General features: G+C 50.4%; 1 protein-coding gene across 2 annotated transcripts; it reads right to left on the reverse strand.

The window, feature by feature from the left end:
• Positions 1 to 491: 491 nt before the first annotated feature.
• On the reverse strand, positions 492 to 15,974 carry LOC144946714 (charged multivesicular body protein 4b-like). Of its 2 annotated transcripts, none has more exons than XM_078875830.1 (5): positions 15,535 to 15,974; positions 8,377 to 8,554; positions 4,622 to 4,736; positions 4,059 to 4,176; positions 492 to 2,623 (listed from the first exon to the last, which is right to left on the reverse strand). In XM_078875830.1, the coding sequence occupies exons 1-5, from the start codon at positions 15,710 to 15,712 to the stop codon at positions 2,559 to 2,561; spliced, it is 654 nt and encodes a 217-aa protein (XP_078731956.1). In that variant the 5' UTR covers positions 15,713 to 15,974; the 3' UTR covers positions 492 to 2,558. The 2 variants fall into 2 exon arrangements, with proteins under 2 accessions (XP_078731956.1, XP_078731955.1); XM_078875829.1 differs by having other exon boundaries at positions 492 to 2,626; positions 15,535 to 15,967.
• Between the last annotated feature and the right edge of the window lie 180 nt (positions 15,975 to 16,154).

Raw genomic sequence — 16,154 nt, forward strand, 5'->3', positions numbered from 1 at the left:
TCAGCCACAGCAGAAGTATTGGTCCTACCGTGTTTCAAATCTGCCTTATGCTCACGAACACGGTCCGAGACATGTTGCTTAGTTTCCCCAATGTAACTGCTGCCGAAGATACAGCTTAGTTTGTAGACGCTGGGATATTGCATGTCAGGAATCTAGTCCTTCACAAATAAAATCAGATTACGAATTTTACGTACTGTGTTAAATCGGACCTGGATCTTGTGTTTGTTCATTTTTTTGGAAATAGTTTTGGTTACCCCTGCTATGTGTGGCAGGGTGATGGTTTTCATTGGATCCTCTGATGGCTCCTTCCTCACGGTTGGGGTGATGGCTTTGCAGATTGTGTCGTCAGAAAATCCGGATATTCTGACAATCCTACAGTACCCCGGTCGCTGTGGTGTAACATGCCAGGGCCATTGCCTAAGTTGATGTGCCCATTGATGAATTTTATTTCAAAATATTTTATTTCATGACTCGCACAATGAAGCATAATGTCAGTGTAAAGTTGCACACTTTTATTCAGATTAATTTACAAAGAGTAACTATATACATGCTTTGCTGCTGTACATTGCAAAATGTACGTATAGCAAAATACATCTAACAATAACAGCAATTATAAGAAAAAAAAATACATTTCATATATACAGATTTAAATGCCATAGCCCAGGACCAAATTAAACTGTTGCATTATCGAGAAATTGATTTGATCCGACACCATCCGTTAATAAGCAACCGCGGTCGGTGCCGCCTCTCCCTTCACCAGAAAAGTTCCAATCAAGCAATCAAGCTTCGCAACCGCAAGAAACTCGGGGGGGGGGGGGTTGTGGAGGGAGTGATTAATTATCATGCACGGGAGAAGGGGTTGAGAAACTACTACAGGGGGAGTACGGAACAGCCCTTCAGCTCCCACCAGGGAGCAGCTTGGCACCATCACACTTCAATAAAAATGGAACCAACTTGATATTAAACTGTAAAAATGTTTTTAAAGAAATGTGCATGGTGCAACTTGTAGTTAAACCAACAGCAACTTCGACCTTAAAAAAATAAAGTTCATGTTGTAATTTATTAAGCTAGCAACTAAGTTAAATAGGAAACCACCCGGAATGAAAGCGAGAGCAACTCGTAATTTAATTAGGAAAAAAATACAGCGTTGATAGGCAACTTAGAATTACATAAAGAGGTACTAGGAATTTAATCGGGAACAATTTGGAGTCACTAGATCAAGTTGGATTGGCAATGGACTCAACCATAGACAACTCCAAAAGTGCTGAAGAATGTTAATAGGTGCAACTGGGAAATTTTCTTCAACACCAAAGTTGCACTCAAAACAATTTGGGATTGAATCGAGCACAATTGAGTACCTGACTTTAGCAGCAAACCATAAAGACAAACCAGACTCACACTGGATACAACTTATAGTAGCAAACAGAATCTCCACCAGGCCCTTGACTTGTTGTCTAATATTTACATTGCCATCCGCCATGGTGGACTGTGGCGATTACCCACAATCCATCATGACAGTGGATAATAAATTGTGATCTTGCTTTACTGCATTCAGTGGGCCTCGTGGTGTTTGTGCAGGGCAACCCAACAGGATGTTTTTCCAATTTGCTTTGGTTTTCCCCACGACTGACCCTTATCATTCCATGGTTTGTACAGTGCCTTGAGATGCTGCTGCATTTCAGGCACTCAATGTAAATCCAAAACCTAATTTGTTTGACAGGCCACACTCTGGTGACAGAATTTAGGCAAACATGTTTGCCTTGGTCTCACAGCCCCTGGCCTCATATATGGGGGAAATGCATAAAGTTTCCAGCACAGGATTACTTGGCCATTTGTACACAACACTCAAAAATCTAGCTTAAGGCGCTGGGAAACAAAGGCACGCAATGCTTATCTGTATTTTCACCTACAAGGGTATACGTTTTTGGGCTCCTTTTCAGACTTCGAAAATGCAATTTGAATTTTGTTGGTTGTTTTTTATATGCAGGATGGTGGTAAGCAGCCTTAAGAATAGGTGATCATGGTCACATTAACAGGGCATTTGGATTTGGTCAATTAGATTAAAATTATCACTGAAATTACCATGCTACTTCCTCTTTTATAAGAAGCCTTTACACCTTCTGCTTTGCCGCTGCACTCGGGGGAAACATTTTGCTTCTGGCTGCAAATGTAGGTGGCGTGCTTCCGAATGTTAAAAGCATCAAGTTAATAGGGCTACAGTCATATTTTGATTGTGAAGGTCGGTGAATTAAATATTCATACCACGACACAAATGCATGGTACAGGATTCAATGCCAAAAAGTTAAAAGTGTTCCACACCACGGCCCTTTTCTTTTGTAAGAGCACGCGCCGTGATCTCTCGCCACTAGCGTTGACGCAGTTCGGTGCACGGTCTACACGCGCTCCCTTTTGTTGAGCTGCAAAGGGCCAAGCCGAGCCCTCCTTGCCCATAGGAATTGGGAAAACTGCCCAGGAGGAAGGGGCGGGGGTGGGGGTGTGGCCCCCAGGAGGAAGGTTGGGAAGAGACCTGGGACGGTGTGGAGGGAGCAGGGGGTGGCTCAGTTGGCCCAGGCAGCCAAATCCCTCATGTCATCATCATCTTCCTCTTCCCTTTTCTTGGTGGCTGCTTGTAAAAGCAAACAAAAAAACAAACACACACACACATAAGGTGGCTGGATCAGAATCAGAATGTATTTATACTGCAGGAGGAATCCGATGAGCTATAAAGCTCTTTTTCACAGATGTCCAGTCGGGGCGGGTCAGAACGTTACAAAAACAAACAATACAAAATCACAAATCGGAGTGAAAGGTATAGGAAAGGTAAACAAATCACTTCTAAATATATATACATATAAAACTGAACTATGTTTTTTCTTACCAGGTAAAGCCTACTTACTGATTTATTAACTTATTTTCAGAAGTGACCTGGCCAAAATGATGGCTGCTCAAGCAAGCTTACAAAAATGAGTACCCATCAGACTGTGTTTAAACTAAGGCAACAATTGTTTACTTTAGCAGAACCAGCCTCACTGAGCGCTACTTGTTAACGAGGGCCTTGCTTGGAAAAATCCATTTTTGAATCGTTCCTCTCGGATCAGGGGGGACACCGGAGTGCCCAGAGAAAAACCCCCTCGAATGGGGAGTCACTCCTCAAACTCCACACAGATGGCAAATCAACTTGCTCTGGTGCTTACAAAAGGCACCTTGTTTTCCTGTAGCAATGAACAAATAATCACATTTCCAAAAAACTCGGAATTGGACCACGTTTCCAAATAAAATAGCGTAGGTGTCACGACATCACACGTGGCATCGTAAAATAGTTGGATTGGTATAGCACACCATGTGACAAGATGATACTGATAGTATCACAATATCTCGACTTGTGTGGCATTACAAGTGTGGGTGGTGGCAGTCGGCGCTATCCACGACCAGCGTGTTTGTTTGGAAAAAGTCTGAAAGCATGTGAGTGTAACAGCATGATTGAGCGTGTGTAGGAGCATTCACGCTTGTGTGTGACAGCATACACGTGTGAGTTTGTGAGTATGTGAGTGGAACAGGAAATGCATTAGTGAGCACGTGTGAGAGAGCATGTGAGAGTAAGTGAATGTGCATGAACATGCGAGATTGAGCATGCGAGTGAGAGAGCATGTATGTGTGTGTGAGAATGTATGTACGTGTGAGAGTATGTATGTGTGCGCAAGTGAACGGGTGTGCACGTGAGAAATACCAGGCTCAGACAAACACATACATAATGAGAAGGTAGAGAGCGACAGCATAGTGTTTAGCGCACTACGCTACGAACCTGGTGACCCGAGCTCAATTCCCACTTACTGCTAACAACAGCGATGAATATCTGCACCAGTCCTGGGCCTCCTTGAGCTCAACTCAACTTTAAATGGGTGTCTGGTGCAGTAGCTATGTATGTATGTATGTTAAACTCATTTCGCGACGTACGTAGCCAAGCGTGCTAATCGGAGATGCAGTGTGTATGTGCTCGATAACACAGCACTGGCGCCAACAGTCTGCATGGTTACACGAAGGGTATTTGTCTGTGTTACCAGGCCGGGATGGCAGCGAGGCGGTGGGCACACTGGGGAGCTGGCTGCCGCCCACTTCCAGAAGCTCCTTGTCCAGCTCCTCTTGCTCCAGTTCCTCCAGCTCGGCCATGAGCTCGTCCTGCACCGCATCACAGATACACAAACACACAGAGACCGAGATGGCGTTACACGCAAACACAGAACGAGACTGTGGTAACACAATCACAAAACGAGGTGGTGTATACACACAAACACACACAGAATGAGACTATGTTACACACAGTCACAGAACGAGGTGGTGTTACACAGACACGTATGTATGTAGAACTTATTTCGCAATTCACGTAGCCAACCGTGCTAATCGGAGGTGGGGCAAGGACAACAAACTAAACACAAATACGACACAGTCACACACAGAATGAGACAGTGTTACAGTGCCACGCGCACACACAGAACGAGGTGGTGTTACACGTACACACGCATACAGAACGAGACGATGTCACACAGTCACACACACAGCGTGAGACGATGGCACACAAGTCACAGTTACACACACACAGCATGGGAGGAGGGGCACTCGTCACCTCGTCCATGTCGTCCCCGAAGCCGACGGGCTTGGAGATGGCGTCCGAGATCTCCTGCGCCAACTCCTGCTGTTCGTGGATGTCGCCCATGAGCTCGTCCACCTTGTCTATGTCCCTGGACACCAAGGACACGCGCGGAGATGCGGCAACGTTACACAAGCACGTGAGTATTGACAAATTAAAAAGCGGACACTCCCCTCTGTCTCTCAGTAGATACTTTCCCCTCTGTTCTCAGCACACACTCTCCGAGAGTTACAGAGTGTGGCAAGTGTCCGTGCGATGTATGCATCACAAGTAGGAGAGAGTGGTGAGTGTGAGCGTTGTGTATCACATGTAGGAGAGAGTGGTGAGTATTGTATATCACAAGTAGGAGTGGTGAGTGTGAGTGCTGTGTATCACAAGTAGGAGAAAGTGGTAGTGTGAGCGCCGTGTGTGACAAGTAGGAGTGGTGAGTGTGAGCGCTGTGTGTAACAAGTAGGAGTGGTGAGTGTGAGCGCTGTGTATCACAAGTAGGAGAATGGTGAGTGTGAGCGTTGTGTCACAAGTAGGAGAGTGGTGAGTATGAGCGCTGTGTATCACAAGTAGGAGTGGTGAGTGTGAGCGTTGTGTGTCACAAGTAGGAGAGCATGGTGAGTGTGAGCGCTGTGTATCACAAGTAGGAGTGGTGAGTGTTAGCGCTGTGTATCACAAGTAGGAGAGCATGGTGAGTGTGAGCGTTGTGTGTCACAAGTAGGAGTGGTGAGTGTGAGCGTTGTGTGTCACAAGTAGGAGAGCATGGTAAGTGTGAGCGTTGTGTGTCACAAGTAGGAGTGGTGAGTGTGAGCGTTGTGTGTCACAAGTAGGAGTGGTGAGTGTGAGCGTTGTGTGTCACAAGTAGGAGAGCATGGTAAGTGTGAGCGTTGTGTGTCACAAGTAGGAGTGGTGAGTGTGAGCGTTGTGTGTCACAAGTAGGAGAGCATGGTGAGTGTGAGCGCTGTGTATCACAAGTAGGAGAGCATGGTGAGTGTGAGTGTTGTGTGTCACAAGTAGGAGAGCATGGTGAGTGTGAGTGTTGTGTGTCACAAGTAGGAGTGGTGAGTGTGAGCGCTGTGTATCACTAGTAGGAGTGGTGAGTGTGAGCGCTGTGCATCACAAGTAGGAGAGCGTGGTGAGTGTGAGCGCTGTGTATCACAAGTAGGAGTGGTGAGTGTGAGCGTTGTGTGTCACAAGTAGGAGAGCGTGGTGAGTGTGAGCGCTGTGTATCACAAGTAGGAGTGGTGAGTGTGAGCGTTGTGTGTCACAAGTAGGAGAGCGTGGTGAGTGTGAGCGCTGTGTATCACAAGTAGGAGTGGTGAGTGTGAGCGTTGTGTGTCACAAGTAGGAGAGCATGGTGAGTGTGAGCGTTGTGTGTCACAAGTAGGAGTGGTGAGTGTGAGCGCTGTGTATCACAAGTAGGAGTGGTGAGTGTGAGTGTTGTGTGTCACAAGTAGGAGTGGTGAGTGTGAGCGCTGTGTATCATAAGTAGGAGTGGTGAGTGTGAGCGCTGTGTGTCACAAGTAGGAGTGGTGAGTGTGAGCGTTGTGTGTCACAAGTAGGAGAGTGGTGAGTGTGAGCGCTGTGTGTCACAAGTAGGAGTGGTGAGTGTGAGCGTTGTGTGTCACAAGTAGGAGAGTGGTGAGTGTGAGCGCTGTGTGTCACAAGTAGGAGTGGTGAGTGTGAGCGTTGTGTGTCACAAGTAGGAGTGGTGAGTGTGAGCGTTGTGTGTCACAAGTAGGAGTGGTGAGTGTGAACGCTGTGTATCACATGTAGGAGTGGTGAGTGTGAGCGCTGTGTGTCACAAGTAGGAGTGGTGAGTGTGAGCGTTGTGTCACAAGTAGGCGTGGTGAGTGTGAGCGCTGTGTATCACAAGTAGGAGTGGTGAGTGTGAGCGCTGTGTATCACAAGTAGGAGAGTGGTGAGTGTGAGTGCTGTGTATCACAAGTAGGAGAGAGTGGCGAGTGTGAGCGTTGTGTGTCACAAGTAGGAGAGCATGGTGAGTGTGAGCGCTGTGTATCAAAAGTAGGAGTGGTGAGTGTAAGCGTTGTGTATCACAAGTAGGAGAGCATGGTGAGTGTGAGCGTTGTGTGTCACAAGCAGGAGTGGTGAGTGTGAGCGTTGTGTGTCCCAAGTAGGAGAGCATGGTGAGTGTGAGCGTTGTGTATCACAAGTAGGAGTGGTGAGTGTGAGCGTTGTGCATCACAAGTAGGAGAGCGTGGTGAGTGCGAGCGCTGTGTATCACAAGTAGGAGAGCGTGGTGAGTGTGAGCGTTGTGTATCATAAGCAGGAGTGGTGAGTGTGAGCGCTGTGTGTCACAAGTAGGAGTGGTGAGTGTGAGCGTTGTGTGTCACAAGTAGGAGAGTGGTAAGTGTGAGCGCTGTGTGTCACAAGTAGGAGTGGCGAGTGTGAGCGTTGTGTGTCACAAGTAGGAGTGGTGAGTGTAAGCGCTGTGTATCACAAGTAGGAGAGCATGGTGAGTGTGAGCGTTGTGTGTCACAAGTAGGAGTGGTGAGTGTGAACGTTGTGTGTCACAAGTAGGAGAGCATGGCGAGTGTGAGCGCTGTGTATCACAAGTAGGAGTGGTGAGTGTAAGCGCTGTGTATCACAAGTAGGAGAGCATGGTGAGTGTGAGCGTTGTGTGTCACAAGTAGGAGTGGTGAGTGTGAACGTTGTGTGTCACAAGTAGGAGAGCATGGTGAGTGTGAGCGTTGTGTCACAAGTAGGAGTGGTGAGTGTAAGCGCTGTGTATCACAAGTAGGAGAGTGGTGAGTGTGAGTGCTGTGTGTCACAAGTAGGAGTGGTGAGTTTAAGCGCTGTGTATCACAAGTAGGAGAGCATGGTGAGTGTGAGCGTTGTGTGTCACAAGTAGGAGTGGTGAGTGTGAGCGTTGTGTGTCACAAGTAAGAGAGTGGTGAGTGTGAGTGCTGTGTGTCACAAGTAGGAGTGGTGAGTATGAGCGTTGTGTGTCACAAGTAGGAGTGGTGAGTGTGAGCGTTGTGTGTCACAAGTAGGAGTGGTGAGTGTGAGCGTTGTGTGTCACAAGTAGGAGTGGTGAGTGTGAGCGCTGTGTGTCACAAGTAGGAGTGGTGAGTGTGAGCGCTGTATATCACAAGTAGGAGAGAGTGGTGAGTGTGAGCGTTGTGTGTCACAAGTAGGAGTGGTGAGTGTGAGCGCTGTGTGTCACAAGTAGGAGAGTGGTGAGTGTGAGCGCCGTGTGTCACAAGTAGGAGAAAGTGGTAGTGCGAGCGCCGTGTGTCACAAGTAGGAGTGGTGAGTGTGAGCGCTGTGTGTCACAAGTAGGAGAGTGGTGAGTGTGAGCGCTGTGTATCACAAGTAGGAGTGGTGAGTGTGAGCGTTGTGTGTCACAAGTAGGAGAGTGGTGAGTGTGAGCGCTGTGTATCACAAGTAGGAGAGTGGTGAGTGTGAGCGCTGTGTATCACAAGTAGGAGAGGTGTGTGTGAACGCTGTGTATCACAAGTAGGAGAGTGGTGAGTGCGAGCGCTGTGTGTCACAAGTAGGAAAGTGGTGAGTGTGAGCGCTGTGTATCACAAGTAGGAGAGTGGTGAGTGTGAGCGCTGTGTATCACAAGTAGGAGAGGTGTGTGTGAACGCTGTGTATCACAAGTAGGAGAGTGGTGAGTGTGAGCGCTGTGTATCACAAGTAGGAGTGGTGAGTGTGAGCGCTGTGTATCACAAGTAGGAGAGAGTGGTGAGTGCGAGCGCTGCGTTGTGCCATCTTACATGTTCTGGTGCGCATTCTTCATGGCCTTGGCGGCGAAGCCCATCGTCTTGAGCACCTCGGTGTTGGTGTTGGCGTTCTCGAGCGCCTCGCGCTGGAACTCGATGGTGGACAGCGTGCCGTCGATCTGTGCCAGCTGCTTCTCGTAGCGCTTCTTACGCTTGAGCGCAGCGAGAGCGACTGCAGATGGACAGCACACGCACACAGTCACATTTATAGATTCGTGCACACGCACCACCACGTTCGTCTCCTCGTTAGCCTCGTAAGCACCACTGTTGTTGCATATCATGGCCAAGAAATCAAACCCGGGCTGCTGGCTTTGTAGCTCTGCAACGACACTATTCCACACGCACACTCGGAAACAAAGAACCCAAGTTCAGACCATTTGGGAAAGATTTCCGAGTATATTAACAAATAGGTGATTCAACTGCACAACACAAGTCTCACCAGCACTGATATTTCTGACCACACAATTGCATGAATTACATATTTTAACCCGAGTTGACCTAGGGGGATCAGGGCAGGCACTCGTACCACTTGCCCCTGATGAAATGAATCATTGCTAACAACAATACACCACTCCACGGGTAATTGTAGTGCCAGCTTCGTGACGCGCTCGCATTTTAGATGAGCGTTATGCGCATATTAATCCTCGAGGCAGTCGCGCAGCAGCATGTCACGATGAACATCCTGTGCTTACACTGCCAAAGAGCGAAAATAAAGCGGGGGTAGGTTTTCTTCTTTCACCTAATCGCCATGGCAGAACGCCTCCCTCTAGCGCGACTGACAATCACGGCGGCATAATGCACGGAAACGACAACCTGCAAAAGGTTGGGGTTTTTAAAGAGCATCCCACAGTGTCAATCGTTGCCTCTTAATTCACAAGAGGCGTTTCAAGTGCCCACCCTGCTACCAACGCCCTGAGCTGCATTCCTCAACCCACAGCGCCTTCGACGCATAAAGACTCGGGGGCCAAATGCTCTTTTTGTCAACTAACTACTGGATGAGGGCACTCCACGCCATGTGGGTCACGAGGGTTATAAATACATCACCACACTTGCCAGAGCGGGGGTGGGTTAAGGTGGGGAGTATAGATTGAACATAGTACGGGACAATTAAGTTTGCTGAACTGCCCTCTGCTGGCACATGGTACATAAATAGACTAATATCATGTCGAAGGGTCTCCCTGCTCAAAAGCTACAGACCCATTCCCTAAGACTCAGTGTCAAAAACTACAATTATCTAGCTCAAACAAATGTGGTGGCGGTGTGGCGATGTCTGTTGGCAGCCCGACGGCAATGGTGAAAATTCCACATTCTTGGTGGTTGGCAGTCTCCCCACGGAGGCAAGAACTGTTCATTTCCCACAAAGAGAGACAAACGTATTGTACCTGGAAGGATGATGGGTTTAGTAGACCCATACTGAGCATTTTAACTCGAAACCTTCCGATTCAGATCCAAGGACTATGAAACGGCACCACCCTACAGAATAATACAGACAAACGGAGTGCATTTAATACAAATAAAAAAGACTGAGTGATGTAAATTGTTTTAAAAGACCTACTGAGAGGAAATTTTCACAAATATAGCTGTATATGAGCTTATAATTAGGAATATCCCAATACTTCAAACAAACCTCCAAACAAAACAGCCCAGAGGTTGGCCAGTTTTACTCATCGGGCAGTCAGCATAAAACTGTAAAGTGCTTTAAGGCTAAACATTCACATACCTACGATCATCATCAGTGAAACGAGTAATTCAACTCCTGTGACGCATGCTGCTGATGTGAAGTAGTTAAAGCCCATTACACGTCTCTAGTACACAGAGATCCTCCATTCAGTCTCCACTGTTTGGAACGTGTGCTTTTATGGGGCACCCATCGAGTCCAGCGTAGCGTAAAGACGGTGGTGTGACCACTACCACCACGGAGGCCCACACCTGCCACTGTCTCTCCAGATTGCACAATGTTGACTATTTCACACTGTGTGCTCTTTCTACAGCGGAGGCGAGACCCATGTGGCAGGTGGCAAGAGCTGTGCTTGCTGCCCCCTCGTGGAGCCTGCTCTCTGGGGTTGCAGCACCCACTCCAAAACAAGGGGGAAGAGGCACGCTGCCGTTGATCAAGTACAACCGGTCAACTCACTGGTGAATGAGGGTCCCCCTATGCCATGCAGGCATGCGGGTTGTGACGGTAGTTTGACCATACTCGGTGCAGACTTGTGAAGGTGGGGAGCATAGACAAGGGAGCATAGAAGTACAGTAGAATAATGGATGTTTCTGCATTGCCAATGTGAGGCTCTGCCTGTTGTTCTGGAAGGATGTTTGATTCATGGAATGAAGGACAGCATAACTAGGATATAAATGGCATTAAAAAAATATAAAAAAACAACAAAGACACCCGGTGATTTACCATTTCTTCCTTGTCAAATGGATGAATCACCACTGAACTATCTGCTGGGTACAGGAAGCTGCATTTAATTTGTAATGGTCCACACCTTCACCTCAGTCGATGTCATTACAATCTGGACAAACCAGGCTTGGATGGAGCAATGGCCACATGATATCATACACGCCCGCGTCATGTTAATGTACACACCTTCCCACTGTCCACTTGTAGCTTCAGATACAAAACGTTGTTTTGTCAATTCTTAAGACTCACTTTACATTTCCCACAGACCAGCCGTTCCTGTTCCATCCAGATGCAGCTAAAACAGTGCAACAAATAAACACGCTCACTCTTTCTTTTGCAGAGTGCTCATGATCTCAAGGTTTAGAGTCAAAATCCTGGCCAGGACTGACTACTTCAGCAGATAATCATCATCTCTCTCTGGGGTGCATCAGTTAAATAATACCTGATGAGATTGCTCCCATTCATGGTTTTTCTACAGTGGTCATCCTATGAACAGAATTCTCATTGTAACAGAAAACATGAAGGCTATTCCACTGACTCAGGGCTCTTTATAGGTATATAAGCAGTACCCAACGCTTGAACATAATTTGGATTGGGTCACTGTGCCCCAGGTTTCAGTATCAACCTAATAGATCTGACCTGACCTCAGAGAATGTGACTACTCTTGCGACTAAGGCTTCAATTCCTTTGTCCTATGTCCAATGGAAAGGTCTTTGGCTCCAACTCCCTCCAACGCGTCCAATCTTGAGCCTCCTAAATTTCACTCTACGGGCCCCAAAATTATTACAATTTAAGGTTGACCCACACTTAAATAAGTACCCGGCGTGACCAGTAAACATCAGCACTGGGGAAACAAAGGCAGCTGGTTGTGGTGCTGCCCTCACAACTCCTTCGTATATCACGTCAGTTCACTGCCTACACTTACCCCCCCAATAAGCTATACAATGTCAAAGGGAGTTTTTCAGTTTGTTTGTGTGTGAGCAAGTGTTTTAAATGGCATGAGCGATGTGGTGATGTCACCACCACCGAGTGCAAACGGTGGTTGATGTTGTTGTATTCGAGAATGTGCACAAGGCACTGACATCGCAGCGAGTAGAACGAAGAGCCACTTTGTGACGTAAAACCACAGACCAAGAGACCTGTGGAGAGTTGCACAACGCATCGCTTCGGGTGTTCTCATTACTGATTAAACACGGATTGCGCCATTGATATGCCACACGGGCCATAGAGGTGACAAATGTGCCGTGATGTCACATGAATACACACCTCCTGTGTACCTTACCTCGCATTACAATTTAGTTGAATCTGTACGGAAACATCACTTCATGCAGCCCCCTTAGACCACGTGTACAAATCCACAAGTTGCCAACAAGCCACATGTTCAAGGCTGGGTTCAATCATATTGTGTATGACCAGGCGAGCGTACAAAGAGACCGCAGCAGTCTCTTTCACAAAGGTAGAGTCTGAGATGAAAATCCAGCTGGAACATCACAGTTCAATATCTACTCACCGACCCAGCCAGGAGGCACTGTGGTTCACACACTCACCAATCCAGCCGGGAGGCACTGTGGTTCACACACTCACCGACCCAGGTGGGAGGCACTGTGGTTCACACTCACCAATCCAGCCGGGAGGCACTGTGGTTCACACACTCACCGACCCAGCCGGGAGGCACTGTGGTTCACACACTCACCAATCCAGCCGGGAGGCACTGTGGTTCACACACTCACCAATCCAGCCGGGAGGCACTGTGGTTCACACACTCACCAATCCAGCCGGGAGGCACTCTGGTTTACACACTCACCAATCCAGCCGGGAGGCACTGTGGTTCACACACTCACCGATCCAGCCGGGAGGCACTGTGGTTCACACACTCACCAATCCAGCCGGGAGGCACTGTGGTTCACACACTCACCAATCCAGCCGGGAGGCACTGTGGTTCACACACTCACCGACCCAGCCGGGAGGCACTGTGGTTCACACACTCTCCAATCCAGCCGGGAGGCACTGTGGTTCACACACTCACCAATCCAGCCGGGAAACACTCTGGTTCACACACTCACCAATCCAGCCGGGAGGCACTGTGGTTCACACACTCACCGATCCAGCCGGGAGGCACTGTGGTTCACACACTCACCGATCCAGCCGGGAGGCACTGTGGTTCACACACTCACCAATCCAGCCGGGAGGCACTGTGGTTCACACACTCACCAATCCAGCCGGGAGCCACTGTGGTTCACACACTCACCAATCCAGCCGGGAGGCACTCTGGTTCACACACTCACCAATCCAGCCGGGAGGCACTGTGGTTCACACACTCACCAATCCAGCCGGGAGGCACTGTGGTTCACACACTCACCAATCCAGCCGGGAGGCACTGTGGTTCACACACTCACCAATCCAACCGGGAGGCACTGTGGTTCACACACTCACCAATCCAGCCGGGAGGCACTGTGGTTCACACACTCACCAATCCAGCCGGGAGGCACTGTGGTTCACACACTCACCAATCCAGCCGGGAGGCACTGTGGTTCACACACTCACCAATCCAGCCGGGAGGCACTGTGGTTCACACACTCACCAATCCAGCCGGGAGGCACTGTGGTTCACACACTCACGACTCTCGCAACCTCCTCCAGCCCGCCCCCGGTCCACCTCCTCCTCTCTCGCTGCGCCCACGCGATTCGACCCCGTGGCTCCCTCCGACACCCACCCGCGCCGTAACAGTAAATATTCCCAACTTGTTGTTTCTCAAAACCCACGGCGTTTCGACCCATCTCTACCGGTACCCCTCCCTTATACTACCTATGTACCTGTCTGTGTCACGTCCCTTGCCCTCCCGTCTCTCCATTTGCCGTCGAGTCTCCACGTCTCCACGTACCACAGTGTCTAGCCAGGGGTAAGCGAACCGCCCCATAGGTCTCAACGTCAAACGCCAGCCATCAGTTGTCCATCCCCTGCACCTCCGCTGAAGCAGGGTCGGCTACGTACGGTGCGAAAGAAGTTCCAACATACATACGGCACCACCCCCGTGTCTTCCCGGGTCGCCGACCAACTCTCACGAGCGCGCGTCGCTTCCCGTGTACCCCTCTGCATTGTCATTCTAACCCCTTTATTATCCAGCGAATGATTTTACAGTTAGAGCCCCAGATAAACAAGGAAAATAAAAAATAAGTTATTGTAGACGTACGTCAATGTAATGTGAGTGAACGTCAGCCCACGTAGCTAGTCATGTGACAGCCTCCTCCAGCACGTCCGCCCGCAATGTATACAAACCACTAAGTGACCAACTCGAACCCTGCGCCCGTGTTTCCCTCTGTCCATATATTCCCATGAATCTGTGTCCATGTTGACAGCATGTGCCGTCTATCCTGTGTTAGGTTTCCGTGCTGTCTCCACCTGTAGCTACGTCCCAATGTGTTATGTAGTTGCCGTGTCTCCTCCCCATGCCTCGACGTATGTCCCTTATGGCGGTCTCCCGGGGTACTAAACAATACTAAATGGCCGAGGCAATTACATATTTTACTTCTGGGACACTTCTTTTCCAGGGGTGTACTTCACTCCGCGACTGGGGTACCAATCAATCCGGGGTACCAATCAATCCGGGGTACCAATCAATCCGGGGTACCGCCATGAGGGTCATCCTCCGTCTTCATGTCCTCAGGTCCCCCCCGTGTCTCCATGTCTCCCCCTGTGCCCAGACGTCTCCCCACGTCTATCCTCGTGTCTCCCCGTAGCCCTGCGTGTCCCCCCCCACCCCCGCTTTCTCGCGTCTCCCCATATCCCTGTTGTCTCTTCTCAAACCCTTTCGTATATCCCCGTCCACCTGTCTCCATGTCGCCGTCTCTCACCCGCCCTCTCCATTGCTCTTCCCCTTGTCTCTCGACCCAGCCTCGCTGTCTCACCCACAATCTCCCCTGTCCCCATGTCTCACCCACAAAGTCCCCTCTCCCCGTGTCTCACCCACAATCTCCCCGTGTCTCACCCACAATGCCCCCTCTCCCCGTGTCTCACCCACAATCTCCCCGTGTCTCACCCACAATGCCCCCTCTCCCCGTGTCTCACCCACAATCTCCCCGTGTCTCACCCACAATGTCCCCTCTCCCCGTGTCTCACCCACAATCTCCCCGTGTCTCACCCACAATGTCCCCTCTCCCCGTGTTTCACCCACAATGTCCCCGTGTCTCACCCACGATCTCCCCTCTCCCCGTGTCTCACCCACAATGTCCCCGTGTCTCACCCACAATGTCCCCTCTCCCCGTGTCTCACCCACGATCTCCCATCCCCCCGTGTCTCACCCACAATGTCCCCCATCCCCCCGTGTCTCACCCACAATGTCCCCCGTCCCCGTGTCTCACCCACAATGTCCCCGTGTCTCACCCACAATGTCCCCGTGTCTCACCCACAATGTCCCCGTGTCTCACCCACAATGTCCCCGTGTCTCACCCACAATGTCCCCGTGTCTCACCCACAATGTCCCCGTGTCTCACCCACAATGTCCCCGTGTCTCACCCACAATGTCCCCGTGTCTCACCCACAATGTCCCCGTGTCTCACCCACAATGTCCCCGTGTCTCACCCACAATGTCCCCGTGTCTCACCCACAATGTCCCCGTGTCTCATCCACAATGTCCCCGTGTCTCACCCACAATGTCCCCGTGTCTCACCCCGTCTTCCGGTGTCACCTTATCCCCGCGTGTGTCACCCCACCATCTCTCCCCCCCTGTCCCCGCGTCTCCCCCGCGTCCTCACCGCGCTTGTTCTTGGTGCCGTTCTTGCGCGCCGTGGCGATCTCGGTGTCGATCTTCTTCTCGAGGAACTCCTGCTTCTTGGCGAGCATCTCCTCCGTCTCGCGCAGCTTCTGCAGCGCCTCCTGCGGCGTCACGGACGTCTTGCTCTTGCCGCCGCCGCCGCCGAAGAACTTCAACATGATGGCCGCGTTTGTCGTCAACGACGCTCGCGAAGAGGAGTAGACGGAGGGGAGACGGAGAGGAGACGGAGGCAAGACGACAAAACGACGACGACGCGCGGGGGCCGCCGAGAGTCGCCGGAGAAACGCGAAATGGCGCCGAGCTCCAAATGTCCACAGCGCATCGGGAGCCACCTCGAGCAAGAGCCGCTCCCATTGGCTGGCGGGGCCCTACAGCGGCGCGCGATTGGGTGACGCGGCGCACCGCGGAGCCAATCGCGAACGTCGACGCGGCGGCGCTCGCCCATGCGCGCTGCGGTATTAGAAGCAGGGGGGGGACACAACGTACGATGACGTCACCGGTGAACCACTCCCTGTGACGTCTCGCAAGGTTCCGTGACGTCATCGTTCCGACACGTACCTTGACTCGCGGTCACGTGATCGAACCCCGCCCGTCGCGTGA

This window comes from Lampetra fluviatilis, chromosome 42, assembly GCF_964198595.1.
Source record: "Lampetra fluviatilis chromosome 42, kcLamFluv1.1, whole genome shotgun sequence".
NCBI lineage: Eukaryota > Metazoa > Chordata > Hyperoartia > Petromyzontiformes > Petromyzontidae > Lampetra > Lampetra fluviatilis.

Bases quoted from the DNA above. Each gene is read 5' to 3' on its own strand.
- LOC144946714 (XM_078875829.1), bottom strand. From the start codon at position 15,712: ATGTTGAAGTTCTTCGGCGGCGGCGGCGGCAAGAGCAAGACGTCCGTG. The intron at 4,737-8,376 runs GTAAGATGGCAC...CTTGGTGTCCAG, and splicing joins AAGAATGCGCACCAGAACAT to GGACATAGACAAGGTGGACG. The intron at 4,177-4,621 runs GTGACGAGTGCC...GATGCGGTGCAG, and splicing joins TCGGGGACGACATGGACGAG to GACGAGCTCATGGCCGAGCT.